The sequence below is a fragment of the Panthera tigris genome, chromosome F3 (genome assembly GCF_018350195.1).
Source record: "Panthera tigris isolate Pti1 chromosome F3, P.tigris_Pti1_mat1.1, whole genome shotgun sequence".
In the NCBI taxonomy this organism is placed as follows: domain Eukaryota; kingdom Metazoa; phylum Chordata; class Mammalia; order Carnivora; family Felidae; genus Panthera; species Panthera tigris.
Genome location: NC_056678.1, coordinates 44,450,504 through 44,475,317, shown reverse-complemented (window position 1 = coordinate 44,475,317; position 24,814 = coordinate 44,450,504). Strand labels below are relative to the sequence as shown.

Below are 24,814 nucleotides of genomic sequence, written 5' to 3'. Positions count from 1 at the left end.
TGCGACTTTGTAGGACTAGACTGTCTGCAAACAGTGACCAAGTTTATCCTCCTTTCCAGTACTGACAGTTCTTCTTTTGGGCAATTGTTTTACTGTACCGATTAGGACTTCTAGAACAATGTTAGATGAAGGAAACGACAGGTTTGTGGACACTTACTCCATTCATGATTCAATAAAATTATGTTCTAGGTCCTTACCCATAAATATCATGAAGTCAGCTGATTTGAGATAAGCTATTCTTTTATTTTTAATGTTTATTTATTTTGAGAGAGAGAGAGAGGGAGGGGCAGAGAAATAGAGAGAGAGTATCCCAAGCAGGCTCCATGCTGTCAACACAAAGCCCCATGTGGGACTCGAACTCACGAACCGTGAGATCATGCCCTGAGCCAAGATGAAGAGTCTGATGCTTAACCATCTGTGCCTCCGTGGCGCCCCTGAGACAAGCTATTTTAATCAAGCTAAGAAAGTGCCCTTGTATTCCTAATTGGCTTTACACAAACAAAGAACAATCCAGAAAAGAATATTACATTCCATTGGATTGAATTTGGGGAGATTTTTCTCTGGAATCCCAGATTGTGATGCTAGTTGGTATTTACCCAGAACTCTGTCATCTTTTGTTCCCTAAAAAACAGGGAATTCGAAGGTTGGATGATGGCGGGCTTTCTAAGTGGCCTATTTAAAGTGCTGAGGGCAGAGCGGGATTGCTCAGCTAGACGTAGCTCTGAAAAGGGGCAGCGTGCAGGGTTAGGCACGAGGAAAAGGGGAATTGGTAGTTGCCGTTTCATTTAAAATTTTTAAGGAAGCTGTTTATTGCCAAAAAATTAAAAAGCCCGGAGAGTCACTTTAACGGTAAGGTTACCAAACAGAACTCTGCTACAGCTGATCAAACATTTTTTTTCCCCACAATTTTCTGTGGAGAAAGACATTACCGCTTTCTCTACTGATATCTCCACTCATTCATACTTATCCTGGAAGTTCTACTTGACAGCTGACCTGAATCTTGCTTGCTGAGTGAGATACAGGCCTACTTATTCTCCTACGCCTTGTTTAAAACAAAACAAAACAAAATAAAACAAAAAACAGTCATTCCCTTCCAAAATGAGTGCAAGAATTTGTAGAGAACTGCACCCCGTTAAAACCCTAGAATTCACATGGCCACCTGAGTGTATTCTACCGACTCAGAGTTAGCAGGGGTCACAAAAGTCCAGAAATTGGGCCTGTGGCTTTTTGGATTGACATTGACGTAGTCTGTGGTTTCCTTTATGTTCTCATAGTCCAGGGCAGGTTCAGTTTTTAGTCCTCCAGGGGCTGAAAAGACCACTTGTGTGTAATTCACATCCTTGGTGGCCTTAGGGGAAAAAAAGCAGAGAAATGTGGGTCAAGATTCCTACCAGGGTTGGAGGAGGGGACACCCCAGGACTGCACTCTCACTGAAGGACCCTGGTCTCGCCCTAGGCTGGCAGGGAGAGAAGCTGGCTCCGGGTGGCTGTGTCGGAGAGCAGGGCCAGGCCAAGGGTGAACACTACCAACAGCTCTGTGCCTCTGTCTGCAGGGAATTCAGGGGTTTCAGGAAAGATGTGGAGACTCAATCCCCGTGAGGTCAGGACTCAGAGCAGACTTTGGCCTGGTGACTGGGATATGGCGAGGAGGAGGTGGTCCATTGACACTTGCATTTTCATGGTTCACTCAGACCCATTTTGTGGGGATGCCATGAACCTGAGGATCATGACACCCATCACCCGAGGATGTTGTAATGACTCAAGAAACCCCTCCATCCCTGCTCTCATCCTTGTAGCTGGAGTGGCCTGGATGCTCAGTCTTTTGTAGCAAGGACCCCAACTGCATATGAAGGGCTGGGACCACTAGGGGTGTCCATTACCTGGCAGGTGGGAGGCAAGCTGCCGGAGACGTCCGAGCTGTTGGAGCTACCTGAGGACGTGTCACTGTCATCTAGGGAGAAATAGAAACTGTTCTTCTAAGGAACACTGGGGAGCGGGGTGGGGGGTGGGGAGGTGTTAGGAGGGGATGGGCACAACGGAAGGGAGAAGGAGACTAAGTCAGGCAAAGCCAGCCATGCAAAGACAAGCAGGGAAGAGAGATACGGAGCCCGCAGTAGAGAAAGAAGACACTGAACAGAGAAAGGGTGGGGAGAGAAAGCGCCCCCCTCCACCCCGCCAAATAGGCAAGAATGTGCCCAAGAGTCCAGACACTGCCGCGCTGTCCAGCTCCATCTAAGACTAATATCACTTGATTGTGCTGGAAGGGAGAAGCAGGAACACGCTGACGCAGCGTGGCCCCGAGCACGTAGCTCTGGCCTCCCTAGTCCCGGCCACAGGTTTGGCTCTAGACCTGTCACTAACGCTAGGCAGGTGACATCCCTTTTTGTGTCTGGTTTTGCTCCCTGTGAAACAAGGAGGTTGCATGATGATCTTTGAGGTGCCTGCCAGAGAGTCTCTGATTCTGGCCAGGCTTCGGTGACGCTCTAGGGCCAGGGTCACGATGAGGCCAGTGCCCCTCCCTTTTTGCAGAAACACCGAATTCACATGAGCGGTCTCTTCTGGTTCTCTCCTGCGCTGAGGTCTTATCTCGGTGCCAGGGAAGCCTGACAACCAGATCTCTCCAACTGAAAAGATAAAATTGGAAGGTCGGAGCGGATGCAAATCGATCAAGAGAAAACCCGCTGGAAAAGGTGCGATCTCTGGGGAGTGAGCACACAGGGGTAGCTGTCTTGCTTCGGAAGCAGCAATTTCCATTGTGTGAACGGTGACCTGGTGGGTCTCCCAAGCCTCGAGAGAGAAAACCAGTGGGTGGTATTCCTGCTGGCTCGCCTGCCAGAGGGGAACGTAGACTTGAACCATCACCAACACTGGCATTTATTAAAACCCCTGGATACCACGGCCAGAGGCAGGCAGAGGCAGTTGAAATCTCGGCCAGACGGAAACAGGTGCCATAGTCTCAATGACAAAGACAGGAACAGAGATGGCCCCAAGCTCCCTTTGCAGTGGCTCACACATGATCAGAGGGGGAAAAGAACTTAGACCCACCCAAACCCAGCGAGATCTGCCCTGCGTGATGAAAGAGTAGCTTGCTGGAAAAGCTAGGCTGGTGAGGCCTTCGGGGAGGCGGGTGGGAGGAATCTTCCGGCCAGGGGCTGGGCTGGCCAGGACAGAGCCCGGCTGCGGCAGAGCAGCTCTCCACGGCCCGGACAGAGCAGAATAAGCTTTATGACAAGTTCTTCCCCTGCCCCGTTACTCACGCCTGTGACGGGGCGCAGGCACAGGAGCGCTTCGCGTCTCCTCCGTGGCAGCACATGGCTGACGCGCAGGGCTGGGCCAGGGGGCCTGGAGCCTGGCCCCTTTCAGGATCCGCTCACTCTGGCTGGCTAAAGCGGACAGGGCAAGAGTCAAAAGTGCCAGCTCTCCAGGTCAGGAACATCCTGTCTCTGAGCACTGCCCTCGAGACAGCAAAACATTCAGAGGAACCTCTTCAAACCTCAGCGCTCTGCTCACAACCCTGCAGCACCTCTCACCTCGCTTGCAGGATGAGCCAAAGCCCCAGCCTCCAAGGCCCCCTGTGGCCTCGCTGTTCCCCCCTCTCTCCGTTCCAGCCACACTGGCCTCTCTTCCAAACAGCTTTCTGCCTCAGGGCCTTTGCAGGTGCCGCTCGCTTCCTCACTGCCAGATGTTTATACTAAAAGGTTGGCGTTTCAGTGATGCTGGCCATCATCCAATTCATACCTCCTTGCCTTGCTTCATCTTTTTCTTCCCTAGCACTCACCATAATCTAACATGTGTGTATTACCTGTTTATCTAGTTTGTTGTCTGTGCCCCCCATGATATGTAAGTTATATAAGGACACAGATTTTTGTTTGGTTCCCTGTCATATTGAATGAATGAATGAATGAATGAATGGCTAGAGAAGCCTAGAGTCCCTTTATTTTATTTTCCCTAATTTTAATGCCATCCCAGAACAGAACACAGTAAATCAGTTCAAGAATTTAAGTCCATCTTGGAACTGGAGAGTGTTATGCTAAGTGAAATAAGCCATACAGAGAAAGACAGATACCATATGTTTTCACTCTTATATGGATCCTGAGAAACTTAACAGAAACCCATGGGGGAGGGGAAGGAAAAAAAAAAGAGGTTAGAGTGGGAGAGAGCCAAAGCATAAGAGACTCTTAAAAACTGAGAACAAACTGAGGGTTGATGGGGGGTAGGAGGGTGGCGGGGGGTGGGTGATGGGTATTGAGGAGGGCACCTTTTGGGATGAGCACTGGGTGTTGTATGGAAACCAATTTGACAATAAATTTCATATATTGGAAAAAAAAAAGAATCTAAGTCCATCTTTTAGTCTAGCCATATTCCCTTCTCCTGGAATTCAAGTCCTTTCTTCATTTTGAGTCCTTTGGTGGTGATGAAGAAAGTTAGGCCCAGGCTAAATGAGCCACCCTCAAGAGTACTGCAGAAGCTTATCCCTAGGTAGAAGGTCTGGGTGGTGGAAGGGCTCTGGGCCATCATTCCAACCAGAAATAGGTTGGGTCAGAGTGGGGATTACCCAGTAAGGGATGACCCGGCTAGTGGATCCTCAAGTACGTATTCAAGGCGTATTCCGGGGCTCGTCTTGCTATAGGCTCAGGGGTGGTCCCTACAGGGGACTAGGAGGAAAGAACGCCAGGCTATTTACCCATGTGCCTGCTGAGCAGGTAGTTGATGGCAGCGAAGAGGCAGGTCTGTAGAATGAGGGACACCACTGCGATCACTAAGCCATGCCAGAACTTCATGTCTCTGTTGGGAACGGAGCAGCATCAGAGTTAGAGGTTGTGGAGATTCTAAATCGGCTGCAAATCCACCCTGCCCCCAGCCAGAGGCAGCCATCTGGTGTTGCCGTGTGTCTCAGGGCAGGTCTCTTTGCCTCTCTGGACGGGAAGGTATAGGGAGCCAGGGAACGTGGCGTGCATGCTTGGAAGCCAAGTGCACGGTCTGATGGGAACCACTCACTCCGTCAGCATGATGAACTTGCAGGGCAGCTGTGGGCGTAGGTGAGGCTCAGGCTTTGGTGGGGGCAGGAAGAAGACACCTGGAAGGAACCACTCTGGGCACTTCGTCTCCACGTAGAGCCACCCGAGGGACCGTCCTACAGACCTGCAGGAGGCAAGGCAGCGGGTCAGGACTCCCGGGCTCTACGCTCCAATTCCCTTCAGGCGAACTCAGCTGCTCGGGGCGTCACTGGCTTTCCTCTCCCCAGATTTCAAGCTTTGAATCTACAAAACAGGCAGTATCTCGTAGTTCGGTGTTAGCACTGAACGGGGTGGGCACGCACTCGATGACAGCCCCAGCGCTGAGCCCCTGGCACACCCACCTTCCTACCTGATTCACACGGTCCCGTGGCCGAGATATCAGTACGCTCTTTCGATAACAAGCAGCATGAGATTCAGAGAGCAGAGGCTCATGTCTGAGGTCGCACAGCTGGCAAGTGGTGGGGCCTGGATTTGGGCTCTAAGTCCAAGCCTGCACGTTCAACCACTGGTCTTGGCTTTCAGAGAATCTTCACCTGCTGCTGGAAAGCACCAAGGGGTTGAACATGCGCAAATACGCCAGGAGAGATTTGTTAAAGAAATCCAAATCTTGGGGTGCCTGGGTGGCTCAATCCGTTAGGCGACAGACTCTTGGTCTCAACTCAGGTCATGATCTCAGTTTGTGAGCTCAGGCCCCACATCAGGCTCTGCACTGATGGTGCTGAGCCTGCTTGGGATTCTTTCTCACTCCCTCTCTCTCTCTATCTGCCTATATCCTGCTTGCACTCTTTCTCTCTCTCAATAAATAAATAAACTTAAAAAAAAAAAAAAAGAAAGAAATCACATGCACACCATTCGTGGCTTCGTGGGGTTTTAGACTCTGGATATCACTGGGGTTTAGACTCTGGATGCTCTTACACACTCATGAATATGTTGATTTTAAAAATCAGGGGGCGCCTGGGTGGCTCAGTCGGTTGAGCGTCCGGCTTCGGCTCAGGTCATGATCTCACAGTTTGCGGGTTCGAGCCCCGCATCGGGCTCTGTGCTGACATCTCGGAACCTGGAGCCCGCTTCGGATTCTGTGTCTCCCTCTCTCTGCCCCTCCCCTGCTCATGCTCTGTCTCTCTCTCTCCTTCAAAAATAAATTAAAAAATATTTAAATAAATAAATAAAAATCAGGTGCCTGGGTAGCTCAGTCAGTTAAGCGTCCGACTTCAGCTCAACTCATGATCTCACGGCTAGTGGGTTCGAGCCCCATATCAGGCTCTGTGCTGACAGCTTGGAGCCTGGAGCCTGCTTCGGATTCTGTGACTCCCTCTCTTTCTGTCCCTCCCCTGCTCATGTTCTGTTTCTCTCTCTCTCTCTCAAAAAATAAACATTAAAAAATTAATTTAAAAAATCAGCTTATGAATTTCATCAGCATGTTGCTGAATATGGAATTTACTAAAAGACAAAGGCAGGATAATTTCAAAGCCTCTGAGATGATACTTACTCAGCAGAGATGGGGAGACAACCACCCACCGCCCTGCTGCAGACCATAAACCTTAAACAGCCTTTCACTCTCCTGACACCTATTTTCCCCATCAGTGTTTCCAAGGGCGAAGGGCAGTGGGAAAGTCCTGAAAGTCTTGTTTTTATTTGTAGTTTTCACACTGGGGCTTTCTAAGATCAGAACTCAGACCAAGAAGCAAGACAGAGAGAAGGCAATGAGGGGCAGGAAGGCTGTGGGGTTTGCCACCAAACCCTCTCCAGGGCTGTGGGCGTTGGCCAGCTGCAAGTTTCCAGAGAGAAAATACACCATCTCCTTTCACATACCAACACGCTAGTCCTTGGCAGTGGCTTTTCTTTACAAGATCAAAAGTTGGAAGCAACACATACCCAATTTCTTCATCGTACTTCCTTAACCCACCCCCTTCCCTACATAATTAATTCTAGATACTTCTCCCAAAGGAACCTAACGCTATCTACCCATTGCTTGTCAAGGTAAATGTGCCCGGTTGCCTCGTAAGCATCAGGTGCTGGTAAGAAGGGGCTACAGTGGGGGGGAAGGGGGGGGAGGCAGGGAGCAGGAGGTGAACACACCCCAGAAGGCAGGTGAGAAAGGACTCCGGGAAGTCCCTGAAGTCCATAGACCAGTGGGTAGAAAATCCAGTATCCCCCCGCAGGATGAGCAAACTGCAGAAAGAAAGCTTAGTCGAAAGTGACTTGTGCACAAAATGAAATTTGCAGAGTCAAGACGCTGGAAATAAAACACAGAAACGATGGAGATGAAGCAAAATGGGGATTTTTCAGGGAAAATGGTGATCTTGAAGGATTGGGCAACTTGATGGAAAAGGGCATAGTTATATTTTAAATGCCTGGCTCTTGTCTTATTTTGGATAAACCCTCTTGAAATTTCGACAGGCATTGATTTCTCAAGCAAATTGCAGTATTGATTTCTGGGGCAGCTGCAAAAGATCGGACTTCACCGGGAGAGCTGTATGGCATCATGAAAGACGCAAAAATCACAGGCTGGTGTCTCTGGGAACCAACAGTGTTCATTTTCAAAGGCGTTTTAGTATGTTAGTATTTTTTGTTTAATATTTATTTAGTTTGCAGAGAGAGAGGGGGAGAAACAGAGCACGAGGGGAGAGAGGCAGAGAGAGAAGGAGACACAGAATCCGAAGCAGGCTCCAGGCTCTGAGCCATCGGCACAGAGTTCGACACAGGGCTCAAACTTATGAGCTGCGAGATCGTGACCCGAGCTGAGGTCAGACGTTTAACCGACTGAGCCACCCAGGCGCCCCTCTGGTGTGTCAGTATTGATTACCTCATATTCAATGTCTCATTTGTCCTTAATCACAGAAATTATTCTCCTTCTTTCATCCAAGGGGATGGCCAGAAAGCCACTAGGGCTGGGTTCTGAAACCACACTTAAATTTTAATTTCTTTTAAGGCTCCTTTCTCTCCTTATTCATTAAAAATTAAACAACTAATAGATATTTGTGGTACAATTCAAAATGCAAATAAGCAAAGCATTTCACAAAATCACCCCACGGTTGACTCCAGAGCACTCTCCACAGGTTCTCATACATGTATGTACTGTGCATAGGTGTGCATGTAAATCCGTGTTTACACGTGTACGATCTTTTCTAAACATACTGATCAGCAGCTTTTTCTCTTCACTGAGTATATCGTAAACATGTTTCCAGATCAGAAAAGCCTTCATTAAAAATTTCCACTCTGGGGGCGCCTGGGTGGCGCAGTCGGTTAAGCGTCCGACTTCAGCCAGGTGACGATCTCGCGGTCCGTGAGTTCGAGCCCCGCGTCAGGCTCTGGGCTGATGGCTCGGAGCCTGGAGCCTGTTTCCGATTCTGTGTCTCCCTCTCTCTCTGCCCCTCCCCCGTTCATGCTCTGTCTCTCTCTGTCCCAAAAATAAATAAAAAACGTTGAAAAAAAAAATTAAAAAAAAAAATTTCCACTCTGGAGGCCCTCGGGCCAAATTCGGCGCCTAGGTGATTTTGTCTGATGAAGTCCTTTAAAGATTTGGATTTGGATGCCCTAAGAAGGGGTGTGTGCTCTTCCGTCCCTGACTGATCCCCGAAGCCATTTGAGTTTGCTACATACTTGAGTTTCTGGCACACTACTATTCTACTTTATCAGTGTTTCTTAGTGCTCTGTGACATTCAGAGCCAGACAGTTCCTTGTTGTCTAGAGCTGTTTTGCGCCCCACTGGATATTCAGCATCTTGGAAGACCACCATTGTAACAGGCTAATGTAACAACCAAAATGACAAAAATGACCCCACACATTTCCGAATGCCCCAGGGTGAGGCAGTCACTTTTGCCCCCAGTTGAGAATCGCTGCATTAAATAAATGTCCCATTATTTTAAAACCAATATCTTAGTTTGGCTCTTCGTACAGAACCATATTGCCTACACTTCCTTCCATCATTTTGGTATATTGTGAACATCTCACTAACCAAATGGTGCACAGAACCTGTGTCAGTATATAGCATAAAGTCCAACAGACTTCAGTCTGAATCCAAGTTCTGTTCCCTTCTAGATGTGAATTATTAAACCTCTCAGTACCTCAGCTCCTGTACCTGTAAGATGAGGAGAACGATAGCCTCTATCTCAGAGAGTTCTTGTGTGGGCTCAGTGCTTTATGCTGTTTGTATGGAACTTCATGCAACATCAGGCTTGTGAGAAGCACTCGATGATTACGGATGGGCCCCACGACAGTTTGACTTAATTTTTAGATGTTACAATGGGTACGGAAAAGCATACCCATTCAGTAGAAACCGTACTTGGAATTTTGACCTTAGATCTTTTTGTGAGCTGGCGATATGCTGTGCAAACCCTCTCTGATGTGGGGCAGCTCCCAATAAGCCACGCGATCATGAGGGTCCACAGACAATACACTCATAACCCTTCTGTGCCATACACGCCTTCCATTCTTCACGTTCAGTACAGGATTCAATAAAGTACATGAGCTATTCGACACTTCATTAAACAATAGGCTCTGTGTCAGATGATTAGATTTTAGGCTAATGTAAGTGTTTTGAGCACGTTTAAGGCAGGCTAGGCTAAGCTCTGATGTTTGGTAGGTTAGGTGGAGTAAAAGCATTTCCGACTTATAATAGTTGCGATTTATGATGGGATTATCGGGAGCTGACCCCATCGTAAATCGAGGAAGTTGCGAACTACACGTTGTTCAACCCTGAAACACTTCACCAAGATGGTGACTGGAGTAGAGCTATTAAAAATTGAGTTGGTCTATTTTAGGAAAGGCAGGCATTCATGTTGAGCACAGTTTGAAGATAAGATCAGGGACAGGATGAGGTATGAAAATGATGACAGATGTCATTATTTAAGTGGCTAATGGCCCCTAACCACAATGAGCAGGTTGTTCCTTGGGGTCTAATTGCAGATTGCTGATCAGACAGTGGGCAAAAACATCTGCTCATTTGCACTCCCCCCACAACACACACACATACCAAATAACCAGGAAATGAGCAATTTAGAGTAATTATGTTGTGAAAAAAGTGCCTGGACTGTGAGAGTTTGCCGTGGCTCATTCCATGATCAAGATTTGGACTCTCCTGTCCTCTTTCACATGCTTAGTTTTGATGCCCAGACCAATACTAATGTAACGCCCTGCCAGGCATTTCCCAATCACGCTCCCACAGGGTGCTGGGAGCCTCTCCTCTGCTTGCTTCAGGCCTGGGTGGAAGTCCCGAGACGTCCAGTTAGGCCTGGGTCCCATCTTATTGTTTCCCCTTTCTTGTGATAGAGGAGCTCTCGTGGGGCTCTCGTTGGTACAGCCTAACATAGAGGTGAAATAATTAAGAGGCACCTCCTCCTGGCTGACACCATGCTTTCACTGAAGAGTCACAAAGAGTCGTTTGAAAAAAGAGCACAATAGAAGATGATTTACATGAAAATCATATGGAATGCAATAATCAATAATCACTCTCAACATTGTTAGGCTATCAATCTTTTAAAATTAAGTAGCTTTAAGGTACTGGGTACCTGTCCGTTAAGGTAGCTCCTGGGTAGCTCAGTCCGTTAAGCATCAACTTCCACTCAGGTCATAATCTCACCGTTCGTGAGTTCGAGCTCCACATTGGGCTCTGTGCTGACAGCCCAGAGCCTGGAGCCTGCTTCAGATTCTGTGTCTCCCTCTCTCTCTGCCCCTCCTTGCTCGCCCTCTGTCTGTCTCTGTCTCTGTCTCTCTCTCTCTCCTGCGCTTGCCTGCTGGGGAGCTGGGACGGGTAGAATCCTTTCTAGGCCCTGGAGAATGAAGGGGCTTGGTGCTTCAAAGTCCTCAGGCTCCTTCTAGCTCCAAGCATTCTGTTCTTTAAAGACTGAAGTCAGGAAGGGGAAAGAGAAGCAAATTTGGATGGAAATGGGATATTTTGAAAGAAAACAAAATCTGTTTCTATTTTATAGTATCATCCAGTCTCCTCCACATTACTAGACTTTTCTTCCTTAATTTAATATGCAGTTGGGAATAATCAAAAAAAAGAGGAAACATAAATCAGCCAAACCACGGAAACCGTATACATACACGATTATGTATATAACCACAGAAACAGAGGAGATCAAAAACTGTGAGGCTACTAAGGAATTTTTTAATGTAATCTCAATAAAATTCATGAGTTTCTAGAAAGATATAAACGAGCAAAATTGATTCCATAAGGCACCAAAACCAAAACAAGATCACAAGAAAGAAGTTGGGGAGGCAGCATGGCATGTAGCCGCTAAAGACAGAGAACTGGCGTCTGGAAGCGTGGGTTCACACCCCAGCTCATTCCCTGCATGAGCTTGGTCTAGTTCTTGAACCCTTCAAAGCCTTAGTTTTCTTATCTGTAAGATGGGAGCAATAATAACTGGTTCTTAGGTTTGAATAAGATGGATACAAATGATACCTGCTTCTGAGGATAAAGTCAGATGAGTTATGTGAAGTAGTTATTACAACTTTCGCCACATAGAAAGAAGCATACAATAGGGGCGCCTGGGTGGCTCAGTCGGTTGAGCATCCGACTTTGGCTCAGGTCATGATCTCGCAGTTTGTGAGTCCGAGCCCCGCATCGGGCTCTGTGCTGATGGCTCGGAGCCTGGAACCTCCTTCATATTCTGTGTCTCCCTCTCTCTCTGCCCCTCCCCCGCTCACACTCTGTTTCTCCCTCTCTCAAAAATAAATAAACATTAAAAAAAATTTTAAAAAGAAAGAAGCATACAATAAAAGAGAGTTACTATTATTTAGAAATTAAAAGCATTATTGGAACTAATCTACTCAAATTTTGTGTCCAAATAGTTGGGGTTTTTTTTGTTTTGTTTTGTTTTAATTTTAGAGAGTGGGGCAGAGGGAGAGAGATCATCTTAAGCAGCCTCCACTCTCAGCATGGGAGTCCGATGTGGGGCTCGATCCCATGATACTAGGATCATGACGTGAACCAAAATCAAGAGTCAGACTCTCAACCAACTGAGTCACCCAGGCACCCCCCGAATAGTTTTAGAAAATAAGTTACTTCAAACTTTTAAGGAACACGTAATGTTTATGCTGTATAAGCAGATCCAGAGCATAAAAAAGGTGGAAAACTCTGCAGAATCTTGTCACTTACAAATACAGAAGTAAATATAGGATAATGTCAAGGAGTTCCTTCAGGAACATCCAGGAAATTAGTTATTACAATAATGAAAACTAATGTTGGGTATTTAACATGACCTTACTCTGCAAGGATAGACACTACCACCATTTCCTAGATAAGACAGAAAGGTTTGGAGAGGTCGAGCAATTTGCCCTGGTCCCCCATCACCACCCCACCATGGCCAGAGCCAAATTTCAAACCAAGCCCAGCTCTCAATCATTACAGCAAATTGCCTCTTACATGATATGAATATAGCATCAATAGATCAAGTTTTTATTTTATTATTATTATTTTTTTAACATTTATTTATTTTTGAGACAGAGAGAGAGAGAGAGAGCATGAGTGGGGGAGAGGCGGAGAGAGAGGGAGACACGAAATCTGAAGCAGGCTCCAGGCTCTGAGCTGTTAGCACAGAGCCCAACGCAGGGCTCGAACCCACAAACTGTGAGATCATGACCTGAGCCAAAGTCAGATGCTTAACCAACTGAGCCACCCAGGCACCCCAAGAACCAGTTTTTAAAATGTTCACCTCAGTAAAACACCGAAAAACATTTGATGAAATAAAATACTCATTTCTTACTTTTTAAGTTAATAAAATAAGAATATGAGAATAATTTCTTACTATAATAAAGAATATCCCTTCTGTACCAATAATCAACATCTTCCCAAGTGGTAAAATGTTTTAGCAGCCAAGAACAAAGATGTCTGCTGTAACCATTTTAAAAAATTAATCCTGGAAACTCTAACCCTGGGAAGTTAGAAGTTCCTCCGACCTCTAACCTAGAGTAATAATAAGGGTGTGGAATGTTTATTGAGATGTTCTGTGACACTTTGACATCTATAACTCACCTGATTCTCTCAATCACCCTAGGAGGTAGGTGCTATTTTTCTCCTTTTTCTTTTCTTTCTTTTTTTTTTTTTAATTGAAATATAATTGTCATTTCCATTTTACAGAGGGCAAAACTAAGACACGTAGAAGTTAAGTAATTTGCTCAAGGTGGTAAGAAGAGTTAATGGGGTTTTTGTGCCCAGGCAGCCGGGTGTTGGAGCCTAAGCTAATTAACTGATACGTGACATTAACGAAGGTACAGCTTGGGGAAGGGCAAGTCAAATTTATCCTGATTTGCAAGAGATGTGATTTTATACCTAGAAATCCCAAACGGTCAATTGAAAAAGCAGTGAGATTAATCAGACTACTCAGGAAAAGTCCTGAAAGCATGATAACTATTCTAAAATTACCAGCTCTTCTTCCTATTGTATCAGCAATAACCAGTGAGGTAATGGAATTGCATGGAGGGGGGCCCGGCAACCTTAGCAGCCATTGCACCTCATAGAGCTAAGAATAATTTTAATTGTAAGAAAGTTATTTTGAAGAAAATAATAAAAACGTACTGAGAGATGTACAAGACATAAACTAATAGAGAGACACTAATAGAGAGAACATTCCCATGTTCCAGACTGGCAATCCAGAAGACTAAAAAAAAAAAAAAAAAAAAAAAAATCATTTTGAAATTAATTTGTTGGTTCAATATAACTCCAGTCAAAACTACAGTGAGAAATTTTTTACGACTCCAAATGAATTCTAAAATTTATCTGGGCAAAAAATTAACAACAGTCCAGAAGATCTGGAACACGTTTGAAAAGGATTTGTGACCAGGCAGGTTCCTGACATACCATTGTTAAAGGGTGGTGTAGATTTGAAAAACTACACTAGGATGTACAAAAAATATTATCATAAAAGTGGTTCACAAGGCAGTGGGAGGAAAGGAAAGTGTCATTTAGAAAATGTTGCACACAGAATAATGAATTAGCCACCTGTAAGAAAAAAAATAACTTACACCCAGACATGATACAACAAAATAAATTCCAAAGGGATTAAAGAAGTAAATCGTTTTAAGTTGAGTCATTAAAAGTAGAAGGATATGGGACTGGATATTCACATATTCAATAATATTTATTAAATCCCCAGATGAGAGAAAACTGTCTCAGCTTATACGCAATGGAAGAAGTCACAAAGCAACAGGAAAAAATAGATTCCACTCTAAAATATTAAAACTTCACATATTAAAGTCAAGTAAGCAAAATTTAAAGGCAAATAGACAAAAATGTTAGAACCAGTGTGTGCAATACATAACTTTAAAAGGTTTTAGATTAAAAAAATTTTTAAGAAAAGCCCTCCTATCCCCAAATGATAAATGGGTAAAAAGCATGGAACAGTTTACAGACAATCTGGAATAGGACTAAAGCTATTATCACAAGGTAGCTGTACCCACTATTGATTAAAGAAGTGAAAAATGGGAAACAACCTAACTGAAACACAAAGATTAGATAAATTAGGGTGAAGGTATAGAGTGGAATATTATACCAACATTTAAAATTATATTGAGAAAAAATTAATCTGGGGAAGGAATCTGTTCCATGAGGAAGAACAATGCAGTTATAGTTAGCTACCTACAGAACATATTTTTTTTAAAAAGAATGAAAATTTGTACAAAAAAGAAAACTTTGGGTCATTAAATGTTTTTGTCTTTTATATTAGTTTAGTGATAACCCCCAATCACCTGATTTGGTTCACCAAATCCCGAATAGTTCGTTGACAATAATTTTTCATATCAAATATAGATTTATTCGTGAATGTAAATTTACGGCAATTAAATTGGGGGTTATTTTAATGTTCTTTTTTCACAAAGGGGAAATAGATAAAAAATATACCTAAATGTTAACAAAACTGCATATTGCAATTGTGGATGATGTTTTATTTAATTCTTTACACTATCTGTCATATCAAAGTTTTCTGCAATGTACATGTATCTTTTTTCTAATCAGGAAAAGAAAACAAGCCCAGAAATTCTGAGCTGCTCAGTCAGCATAGTTCCAAACTTATCTACATCAAAAATTCATTTACAATCTAAACTATATCTCATCATGTTAATAGAACACTGAGACAATCAGCTAAATGTCCGAGTTCCAATCGATCAAGTACACACTGAGAGGTCTAGGTGCACGGCCCTGGGCGAAATACTCTGATGGACAGGAAGAAGGAGAGAACGCCATCTGAACATTCAAGAGCTCACACTGTGTCGGAAAATCCGGACGTTAATAAGCGAAAAATCCAAAAGAAGAGATGTCACCATGAAGCATGACGAATGTTCAGAAGGAGTGGTGTCACTACTATGCACTATGTCAGAGGAAAAGTTGATCCCCGCTCAATAGAATATTCAGAGAGGAGTCACTGAGTAGAACGACTGAAGAACAGGCTATGGCTGGATGGAGAAGGAGGGCCAGAGCAGGCCGGCTGAAGGTGGCTGCCAGCTCTGGCTACAGGGAAATCCACTCACCGTCTTCAACAAGTTTTGACACAGATTTAGCCACATGTAAATAAGAGAGTGGGAGCAAGTAGGGTATACCACAAGCCAACCTCACAAGTAGGTGCAGGAAAATACGGAGGAGCAGGGACTTGGGGGCCAGGGGGATTGGGTTTGAAGCTTTAGCTCTGGCCCTCCTGGCTGTGAGTTGCTTTCTTTCCCCAGGCCTCGAGTTTTACCTGAAAAATGGGGACAGCACCTGTTTCATTTTTTCAACTCAAGTTGTGTGCTTGCTCTATGTGCCAGCATCGGGCGAAGCATTTTGCATAAATTATTTCGTTTAATCATCACGATGGCAAACTTACGAGGTCGCCACTGTGGTCGTCCCCAGGTTATATATGAGAAAATCGGACTCTAATCCCGCACGGGGAGGACAGAATTCAAACCCAGGCTGTTTGGGGCCAGAGCCGTCACCGCACTGCACACAGTATTTGAGAAGGTCAGCTGAGTGCCTGGCTCGTATGGGTGCTCAACGGGGAGTGATCCTCAGACCAGAACAGAGGATTCAACACAAACTGGCTGAACTATATAAACACACCATTTCCACAGGGCCCTGTAAGGAAACTGGGCTGACCCATGACTTTCAGATGGGAGATATAAGCAACCCAAGGCACGGAGCCATATGGTCCTGGGAGGTATCAGTCCTAAACAGTCCCTGCTCCCACGACTGCTGCCGTGTCCATGCACCGGAGGACGGAGAAGATCAAAATATCCACCAGTGAGAAGGGAGGAGTGAGGGGACAGCAGAGGGTTGGGGCGTCACCTTTGTCCTGGGTGTCAGAACAATCGTCTCTGGGTTCCCGTCAGCGCCGGTTACCATGGCAGGGGCCTCAACCCAGGTGGTTGGGACACATCTGGAATATGAAACGAGAACCCAGATCAACTTTCCAGCCTGATGACTTTGCAAATTCGGCCACCTTTGACAGGTCACCTTGTCTTTCTGAGCCTCAGTTTCCCTGTCTACAACTGAGGGGGGAGGGTGTGTCTAGTTCTAACGTTTTGTTGTCCTAGGATTCTGAGTCTAATGTGGACACAGATGATGAGACTCCAATCAACCAGAAATAGCACCTTTGAGTTCCCACGAGATATGCCACATGTCTAGTAATACATATTCATAGGGGCAGGCGCTGACAATTTTTGAGGAAGAAAACCAAATTATACGAAATGTCTGATTCATAATATTGGGGAAGTCATTGTGCCAGCAATTGCTTGAGATAAATGCAACCCGAATTCAGAGAAACGAAGAACCTTCTACAGATTATGCTCAGTTTGTGAATGCTGCCCTGGCTCTGACCAGGGCTTGTCCATACTTTATACTCCGCAGTTTCTGGCACGATACTTGGAGACGAGGTGTAGGAGAGGCACTTTGTAACATTCTTTGCAATCAAATCAATTCACATAGGAGAAACACTGTTTAACCTTAGGGTTGATGTCCCTGAGTCTCCGTTGCCTCCTCAGCTCATTGGGAATTCAAACGTCTCCCTCAAAGAGTTTATCAAGAGGGGTAAGGGAGACTGTGAGATCTTCCAGCACTTTCCCTGCCTCACTGCTGGGTCTCAGGACCAGCGCTGGCTTCATGGGCATGACTCCTATGCAGCCTCGTAGGGCGAGGGCCCCTTGATTGGTTTCGGGCTCTGCTCTTGCCATCTTTAAATTCTTAATAATTTTGGGGGGCTCCTGGGTGGTTCAGTAGGTTGAGCATCCGGCTTCGGCTCAGGTCATGATCTCGCGGTTCATGGGTTCGCGTTCTGTGCTGACAGCTCAGAGCCAGGAGCCTACTTGGGATTCTGTGTCTCCATCTCTCATCGCTCTCTCTGCCCCTCCCCCAGTTGCGCTCTGCCTCTCTCAAAAGTAAATAAACATTAAAAAATAAATAAATAAATTCTTAATAACTTTTTAACAGGGAACCCCAGATTTCCATCTGTCCTCCGCCCTGCCAATTGCACAGCCAATCCCACTCAAGGTATTATTTTGAGTAGAGTTGCCAAAGCTTGAATAATAAGGTCAGTTTACAGAACAAGCCACAGGCCTGTCCACTGCCACAACTTCCCTAAGTGCCTCAGCTACACTTCTGACCACTGTGCTTTCCAAACTCCCCAGAGGACTGCTCCCAGAACACTCTTCTGAGCTAACTTCTCCACAAGTGTTTTCTTTCACTGTTTGACTTCAGTCAAGTCATTTAACACCTCTGTGCCTCAGTTTCCTCATCTGTGAAGAGAAGTTACGAATAGCACATTTTCAGGCGTTCTGTACAGATTAAATGAATTAGAATACGTCAAGCTGTCAGAAGAGTTGCGGGCGCATAGCAAACTCTACGTAAGGTCACCTATTATTCTTTGCTGTTGTTCCGTGACTCTCCTCTTTGACAGCCCGCATTTTCTGACTTCCATTTATAACATTTTCTTTTGTTTTAACTTCCTTCTTTTTTTTTTTTTTACTTTTTGTAGAGCGAGAGAGCACGAAAGCTAGGCAGAGGAGCAGAGGGAGAAGGAGAGAGAATCTCAAGCAGGCTCCAAACTCAGCAAGGAGCTTGACGCGGGGCTCAATCCCACAGCCCAGGGATCATGACCTAAGCCAAAATCAAGAGTTGAATGCTTAAACGACTGAGCCGCCCAGGTCCCCCCCGCACCCATTCATAACATTTTCAAATTGCCACCCCGGTCAGCTTCCCACCACGTACACCAGTTTTTTGCAACTCAGAACAACCTTCTGGAACCTGAAGGAAAAGCCTTCTGCAGGGAGATATCCTCTTGGATCTGGTTTCCAGCAGCCCAGAGTAATTAATTAATGGAGGGGTACCTGGGTGGCTCAGTCAGTTAGGTATCAGACTCTTAATTTCAGCTCAGGTCATGATCTTGTGGTTCGTGAGCTGGAGCCCCACATTGGGCTCTTTGCTGACCGTGAAGAGTCTGCTTGGGATTCTCTCTCTCCCTCTCTCTCTCTCTCTACACCTCCCCCACTCTCCTAATCTTGCTCTCTCAAAATAAATAGACTTAAAAAATTAAAAAAAGAAATTTATTTTAAAAGTAGCACTTTACTGGGCACTAAACTACTCCTTGTCTGTAATCCTCATAGCAATACTGGACGGTGGGTGGTTTTATACCCATTTTACAGATGAAGAAACTGAGGCTTACACAGGGCTAGCAGCATTCTTTGGATCTAGTTCTGTCTGGATCCAAGGTCTACCCACCTTCCAGCCAGGAGCTCTGATTACTGCCACAATTAGTACAGACATACCTTAGATCTTGGGAACAAGAAACTAATATCCATCAAGTAAAAACTGCTCAATCTCAGGTCCAGTCCAACCTGAATGCAATCGAATTCCACACTCTGGAATCCCAGCACATAAACAGAGAATCCCCTCTGAGACTTCTACACGTGTATGTTCACAGATACACATTTCTTCAACTAATCTAAAATTCTACCTACCCAGACAATACTTACCTCCAGGGCCAAGAGCAAGGTCTGATCCCAGCTGGTGTTTCGACAATGTTTCCAATGATGGAAACATCTCCTCCACAGACCCCCCAGCCCCACCCGGAAGCTCCTCACTCATTGGAGGTCAGTCGCAAATGTTTCATCATTTCCAACAGGGCGGGGACAGGCTGCTCAGAAGATAATAATCTAACTCTGTTGAGTAGAACCGAGCGAAGCAATAGATAACACCTTCTATCTCCCTCAGCAGGGCTCTACCCGGCTTCTCTTTGCAGACAGTTTACACAGATGGAGGAGATTAGTGGTCTCTCTCCATGGGAATGCACACTGAAATACCACCAATATGCACATAACCTGGTAGAGGGGAAAGAGCACTGATAAGAGGAGTCAAGAGGCCTGGGTTCAAGTCCAACCTCGGATATTAACTTGCTGCGTGAGTTCAGACAAATCACTTTCCCACGAGGAACCTCATGTTCTTCCTCCATAAAATGAAGAAGTGGGTCTCGAGATATTAGCAAAGGTCCCTTCCAACTTGGCCCATCTTTGATGTGACCACAGATGAAGAGATTGCGTATGGGACGCAGGGCAACTGATGAGGATCATTTTCCAAGGACAATTTCTTTGCCATTCAACATTAAATGGGGCCAACCTAGGATGGTTGTTGCAGTTTGTGTGATAGACCAGCTTTGGGCGGGTCTCAAGCTAAACCCCAGGACTGAAATTTGGGAGCGAAGAAGATGTGATGAGGATAAAATGATCCTGATAGGAAACCAAGAAAGCAGAATTTTATAAATCTCTGTGATATCACCTCCCTGTCACAGGACAAGTTAACCAGTATAGAATAATGGCTTCAGAATCAGATATATTCAGATTTAAACCCTGCTATACTACTTGGTAGCTGTGTGACTTGACAAAAGTTGCTTAACCTCTCTGATCCTCAGTTTTTTCATCTGTAAAATTGGGTTAACAATAAATACCTATTTTTTTAATCTCATAAGGTTTTTTTTAATATATGAAATTAAATTATTTTTTTTCCAATATATGAAATTTATTGTCAAATTGGTTTCCATACAACACCCAGTGCTCATCCCAAAAGATGCCCTCTTCAGTGCCCGTCACCTCCCCTCCCCTCCCTCCCACCCCCCATCAACCCTTAGTTTGTTCTCAGTTTTTAACAGTCTCTTATGCTTTGGCTCTCTCCCACTCTAACCTCTTTTTTTTTTTTTTTTTTCCTTCCCCTCCCCCATGGGTTTCTGTTAAGTTTCTCAGGATCCACGTAAGAGTGAAAACATATGGTATCTGTCTTTCTCTGTGTGGCTTATTTCACTTAGCATCACACTCTCCAGTTCCATCCACGTTGCTACCAATGGCCATATTTCATTCTTTCTCATTGCCACGTAGTATATAAACCACCATTTCTTTATCCATTCATCAGTTGATGGACATTTAGGCTCTTGCCACAACTCATAAGGTTTTTTAAAGTGAAGTCATATAAATAATTAGGCAAAGCACTTAACAGAAGTTCCTTTCTGTGGTAAACAACAAATGGTAGCGATCTATACTTTTATTCTCTGAAAGAAAGTTAGAAAGCCATTCTTTAGGCTGAGTCCGGCTCGGTGTTCTATGACCCTCGATGTATCATCGGCTCACTGTGGAAATACGTTTGTGGCGGTAGCTGCTGCTTGGGATTGTGTTAAGAACACAAAGCCCTGCTATCACTCAAGATTTGGGGACACACAAGAGTGATTTCCTAACTGGACTGTCCATGTCCTCCACATTGACCTGCTAATGTCAACTACACTTCTCTCTGCTCCCGACTCTGCCATGATCTCTAAGTGATTAACTCGAGCTACAGTTAACCTACAGGAATCAAGACAAATCTCCGCAATTTGATTATCCTCTCACACGAACCTGTTGTAGTTATGGCAGCAGCCAGAGTTGCGCAAACTTCACGAAGCTCTGCTCTTTTGCATGGACCACTCTTGGACCAGAACCTTCCACGAGCCTCTCTGAGGCTCACAGGATCATGTAGTTATTTAAAAAAAAATTTTTTTTACATTTATTTATTTTTGAGACAGAGAGGGACAGAGCATGAACGGGGGAGGGTCAGAGAGAGGGAGACACAGAATCTGAAACAGGCTCCAGGCTCTGAGCTGTCAGCACAGAGCCCGATGCGGGGCTCGAACTCACAGACCGTGAGATCATGACCTGAGCCGAAGTCGGACGCCTAACCGACTGAGCCACCCAGGCGCCCCAGGATCATGTAGTTATTAAGGATCATTGAACATGATGTATTTTGGGTCCTCCACTTGTGTACTCTCTCTAGACAGTGTTAGAATAATAGGAAGTCCACTTGACTTGGACCTCAGTGCCCTAGAGATCTGAGGCATTTGACCTCTCTGGGCTGTATTTTCCTCATCTAGAACTGGAAGGAGTTGTAGTGAGATCATCCACGACTCTGCTCTGAATAGCAAAGTAAGAATTATTGGGGGTCTCTGTCTTATTCTTCTCCATGTCCCGGGTTGCCAGAACTCTGCCTGCACTTGTAATAGGTGCTTGACAAATGTCTGTGGCCAGTGGATAAGAGAGTGAATGAGTCCGAGGGCTCTGGGGTATGCCAGGGGCTCGTGCACTACCTGACGGCACGCACACACCTGCCGAAGATGAGCTGAGGATTCACCCGCTAAAGCGCTTGGCCTGCTCCGGCTCGGAGGCCCCGGGAATGTGTTCCTCGCACAGTCCCCCGTCATCTGCGGAGCCCCATATGATATGGCTCTCCTCTCTCTGCTTTGAGCCTAACAGACTCCAGCCCCAAAGGCAGGATCCGAGGGGAGATCAGAACAGTGATACATGAAGTTATAATACCTGTACCATCAACAGGAAGCTATTTTTGATAGTTTATCACCTGCTGGAGTGGCTGATGGACCTCGATAACATGCTTTCCCCTCCCCGCCCCGGACAGTTCATAAGACAGCATCCCCTCCAAAGCCCTTTTCTGTGCGATGTCTCCAACATCTGTGGGACCCAGTGTGTCCCAGAGAACGCAGCTACTCTCTACAGGAGAGCATTTTCTCTCTCCGTCTTTAATGGTGTGTCAACAGGAATAGGAATTTTCAGGCAAAGAGAAAACACCCTGCTCACTATGCAATCATTTTCCTAGTCCGTTTTTCCGAATCCATTTCCTGATCCATTTTCTATAATACTTCCCCTGCATACTTGCTCTTTAAAAATACTTTTCCAAATTGTTTTCCGCACTGTAACAAAGGAGCTTTTAAAACCCACAGCTCTGGTGATGGCATCCTCTGCCAAAGCCTCCCATGGCCTCCCATTGCACTTAGGATGAAATCCAAGATCCTGACTAAGATCCAGAAGGCTCCCACTATCTGGCAGTCACCACCCTTTTAGCCGTATCTCAGGTATTTTGCTTGCTTTTCTCTCTTCATCCTTTTCCAGGCTCCCTCTCTCCTCAGGGTGTCTGCTCAGGTGGGTCCCTCGGGGCCCAAAAAGTTTTCAGGCATTTTTTTAAAGATTTTATTTTTAAGTAATCTCTACACTCAACGTGGGGCTTGAACTCACAACCCCAAGATCAAGAGTTGCAAACTCTACTGATTGAGCCAGCCAGGTGCCCCCTCATGGTATTTTTTTAAGTTTATTTTATTTATTTTGAGAGAGAGAGAGCAGAGGAGGGGCAGAGAGAGGGAGAGACAGAAGCCCAAGCAGGCTCTATGCTGTTAGTGCAGAGCCTGACACGGGGCTCAAACTCACAAACCTGAGCCAAGATAGATTAACTGACTAAGCCACCTAGATATCCCTTCGTGGTATGTTTAATGGCTGCCTAATATCCCACTTTGCTAGTATAACCCAAAGTCAAACCATTCCTTGGGTCATCACTCAGTTGTTTCCAGTGTTCTTACCATTGCAGACAACACCATCATGGATAACTTTGTACACACTGGTTTTTTTCCCCCTTAGTTCAGACTATTTCCTTAGGATTAAGTTCTTGAAGTGAATATCTAAGTTCAAGGAAAGTGCTCTTATGGTTTTTGAATCACTTTGCCCTTCTACTTGCAGAAGATGTATTCCAGCCGCAGTATTGGAGTGAGCCCATCATCTACAATCTGGAGAGCAATGAACGGTCATTTTTCAGTAATGACAGAGTGTTATTGCCACAAAGGTTTTAGCTTACTTTTTTCAAATCTGTTTATCATTAGTAATAAAATGTTTTATTATTTAATGAGTGTCAGCATCTGTACCACTTGCTTTCTTTACACTAATTCATTTAACCCCACAACAAATTTATAAGGAGGATACTATTTTACAACGAAGAAGCTGGGGTCATCTGGGTGGCTCAGTCAGTTGAGCATTGGATTCTCAATTCCAGGGCAGGTCATGAGCTCATGGTTTGTGCATTCGAGCCCCACATCACGTTCTGGGCTGACAGCTCCAAGCCTGGAGCCTGCTTCAGATTCTGTGTCTCCGTCTCTGCCCTCCCCAGCTTGTGCTGTCTCTTTGTCTCTCTCAAAAAAATAAATAAACAGTAAAAAAAATTTAATAATAAAATAAAATAAAATAAAGAAGCTGAAACTTGGGGAGGTTCCCAAATTCAGGATTGTAGGAACTAACAGAACCAGGATTCAAACTCAGAACTTTTATTATCATTTTGAAAACCACTTGCTTTCTGCAATATTTGCATACTTTCTATACCCCCTAATGGATTTTCTGCATCGGCAAGTAGGTTGACACTCAACGCCCTGGGGTTGTGCAGTGCACAACCCTAAGTTCACATTTCACATGACAAGCACCAAGCCCTGCACCTTCCCAGAGTCAACAGTCTATGGCCAGGAGCTTCTTGCCCCTGGCCACCCCCTCCACTCCTCTCCTCCCTTTCAGTTCAAACTTTTTATTGATTAGTGATCTCAGTCTATAACCTAAAGTTTAACCTCAGTGACAGATGCACTGAGATGCCCACATCCCCGAATTGCTTAAGAATTAATGAGTTCACGTGAAGCACTCCATTCATTGCAAAACACTCTGCAAACATTAGGTTTTAATATCTTTTTCATTTTTAAAGTTTATTTATTTATTTATTTTGAGAGACAGCATAAGCAGGGGAGGGGCAGAGAGAGGTGGGAGAGAGAGAATCCCAAGCAGGCTCCGCACTGTCAGCTCAGAGACCGATGTGGGACTCAAATGCATGACCTGTGACATCATGACCTGAGCCGAAATCAAGAGTTGGACACTTAACCCACTGAACCTATTACCTCTTAAACCTGGCCCTATGCTAAGCACTTGGAATACAGAGTAAAGAAGAAAGACGTGGTCACTATCCTCAAGGGATTGGGATTATAGACTCCAGATAAGAAATCACACAAAGGTGTGGTAAGTGCTATATTCTGGAAAGTAAAAGGGAGTCAGGAAACAGACCCAGAGGCTCATCACAGTCTTTGTCAGAGAAACCCTAGCTTCTATCTACAGTTTGAGATGGACATTTCAGTGGCCTCAGCAAGCAGATGTCCCTGAAGCCTTTGGGAGTAGAATGAAGGGATGGAGGTCCCGGGAGAGAGCCTTGTGGTGCTCCAACATCAGAAGGACAGGCGGAGACCCCCAAATCATGGAAAAGACACAGGAGGTATGAGACAGCAATTCATAGACACCAGGTCTCAGGGAACATTCATCTAACATGTTCCGGCCCCTGTATGTCCCCCCATTTTCCTCATGCAGTCAGGATTGTCCCAGCTGGTGTGTTTCCAGGGGGTGTCAGTGAATTTCCTAGATCAAGGTTTGTTTTTAAACATTTTTTCATGTTTATTTATTTTTGAGAGAGAGAGAGACAGTATGTGGGCAGGGGAGGGGCAGAGAGAGGGA

At 45.2% G+C, this 24,814-nt stretch overlaps 1 protein-coding gene across 4 annotated transcripts; it reads right to left on the bottom strand.

Moving 5' to 3' along the window:
* Positions 1-364: 364 nt before the first annotated feature.
* On the bottom strand, positions 365-19,010 carry RHEX (regulator of hemoglobinization and erythroid cell expansion). 4 transcript variants are annotated; one of them, XM_042976035.1, is made up of 8 exons: positions 18,959-19,010; positions 16,278-16,368; positions 5,367-5,556; positions 4,998-5,260; positions 4,684-4,784; positions 3,257-3,382; positions 1,880-1,950; positions 365-1,348 (listed from the first exon to the last, which is right to left on the bottom strand). In XM_042976035.1, exons 4-8 carry the CDS (start codon positions 5,006-5,008, stop codon positions 1,148-1,150), a joined length of 510 nt encoding a protein of 169 aa, XP_042831969.1. In that variant the 5' UTR covers positions 5,009-5,260; positions 5,367-5,556; positions 16,278-16,368; positions 18,959-19,010; the 3' UTR covers positions 365-1,147. The 4 variants fall into 4 exon arrangements, with proteins under 4 accessions (XP_042831969.1, XP_042831968.1, XP_042831970.1 ...); XM_042976034.1 differs by having other exon boundaries at positions 5,367-5,553; XM_042976036.1 differs by having other exon boundaries at positions 4,998-5,141; positions 5,367-5,553.
* Between the last annotated feature and the right edge of the window lie 5,804 nt (positions 19,011-24,814).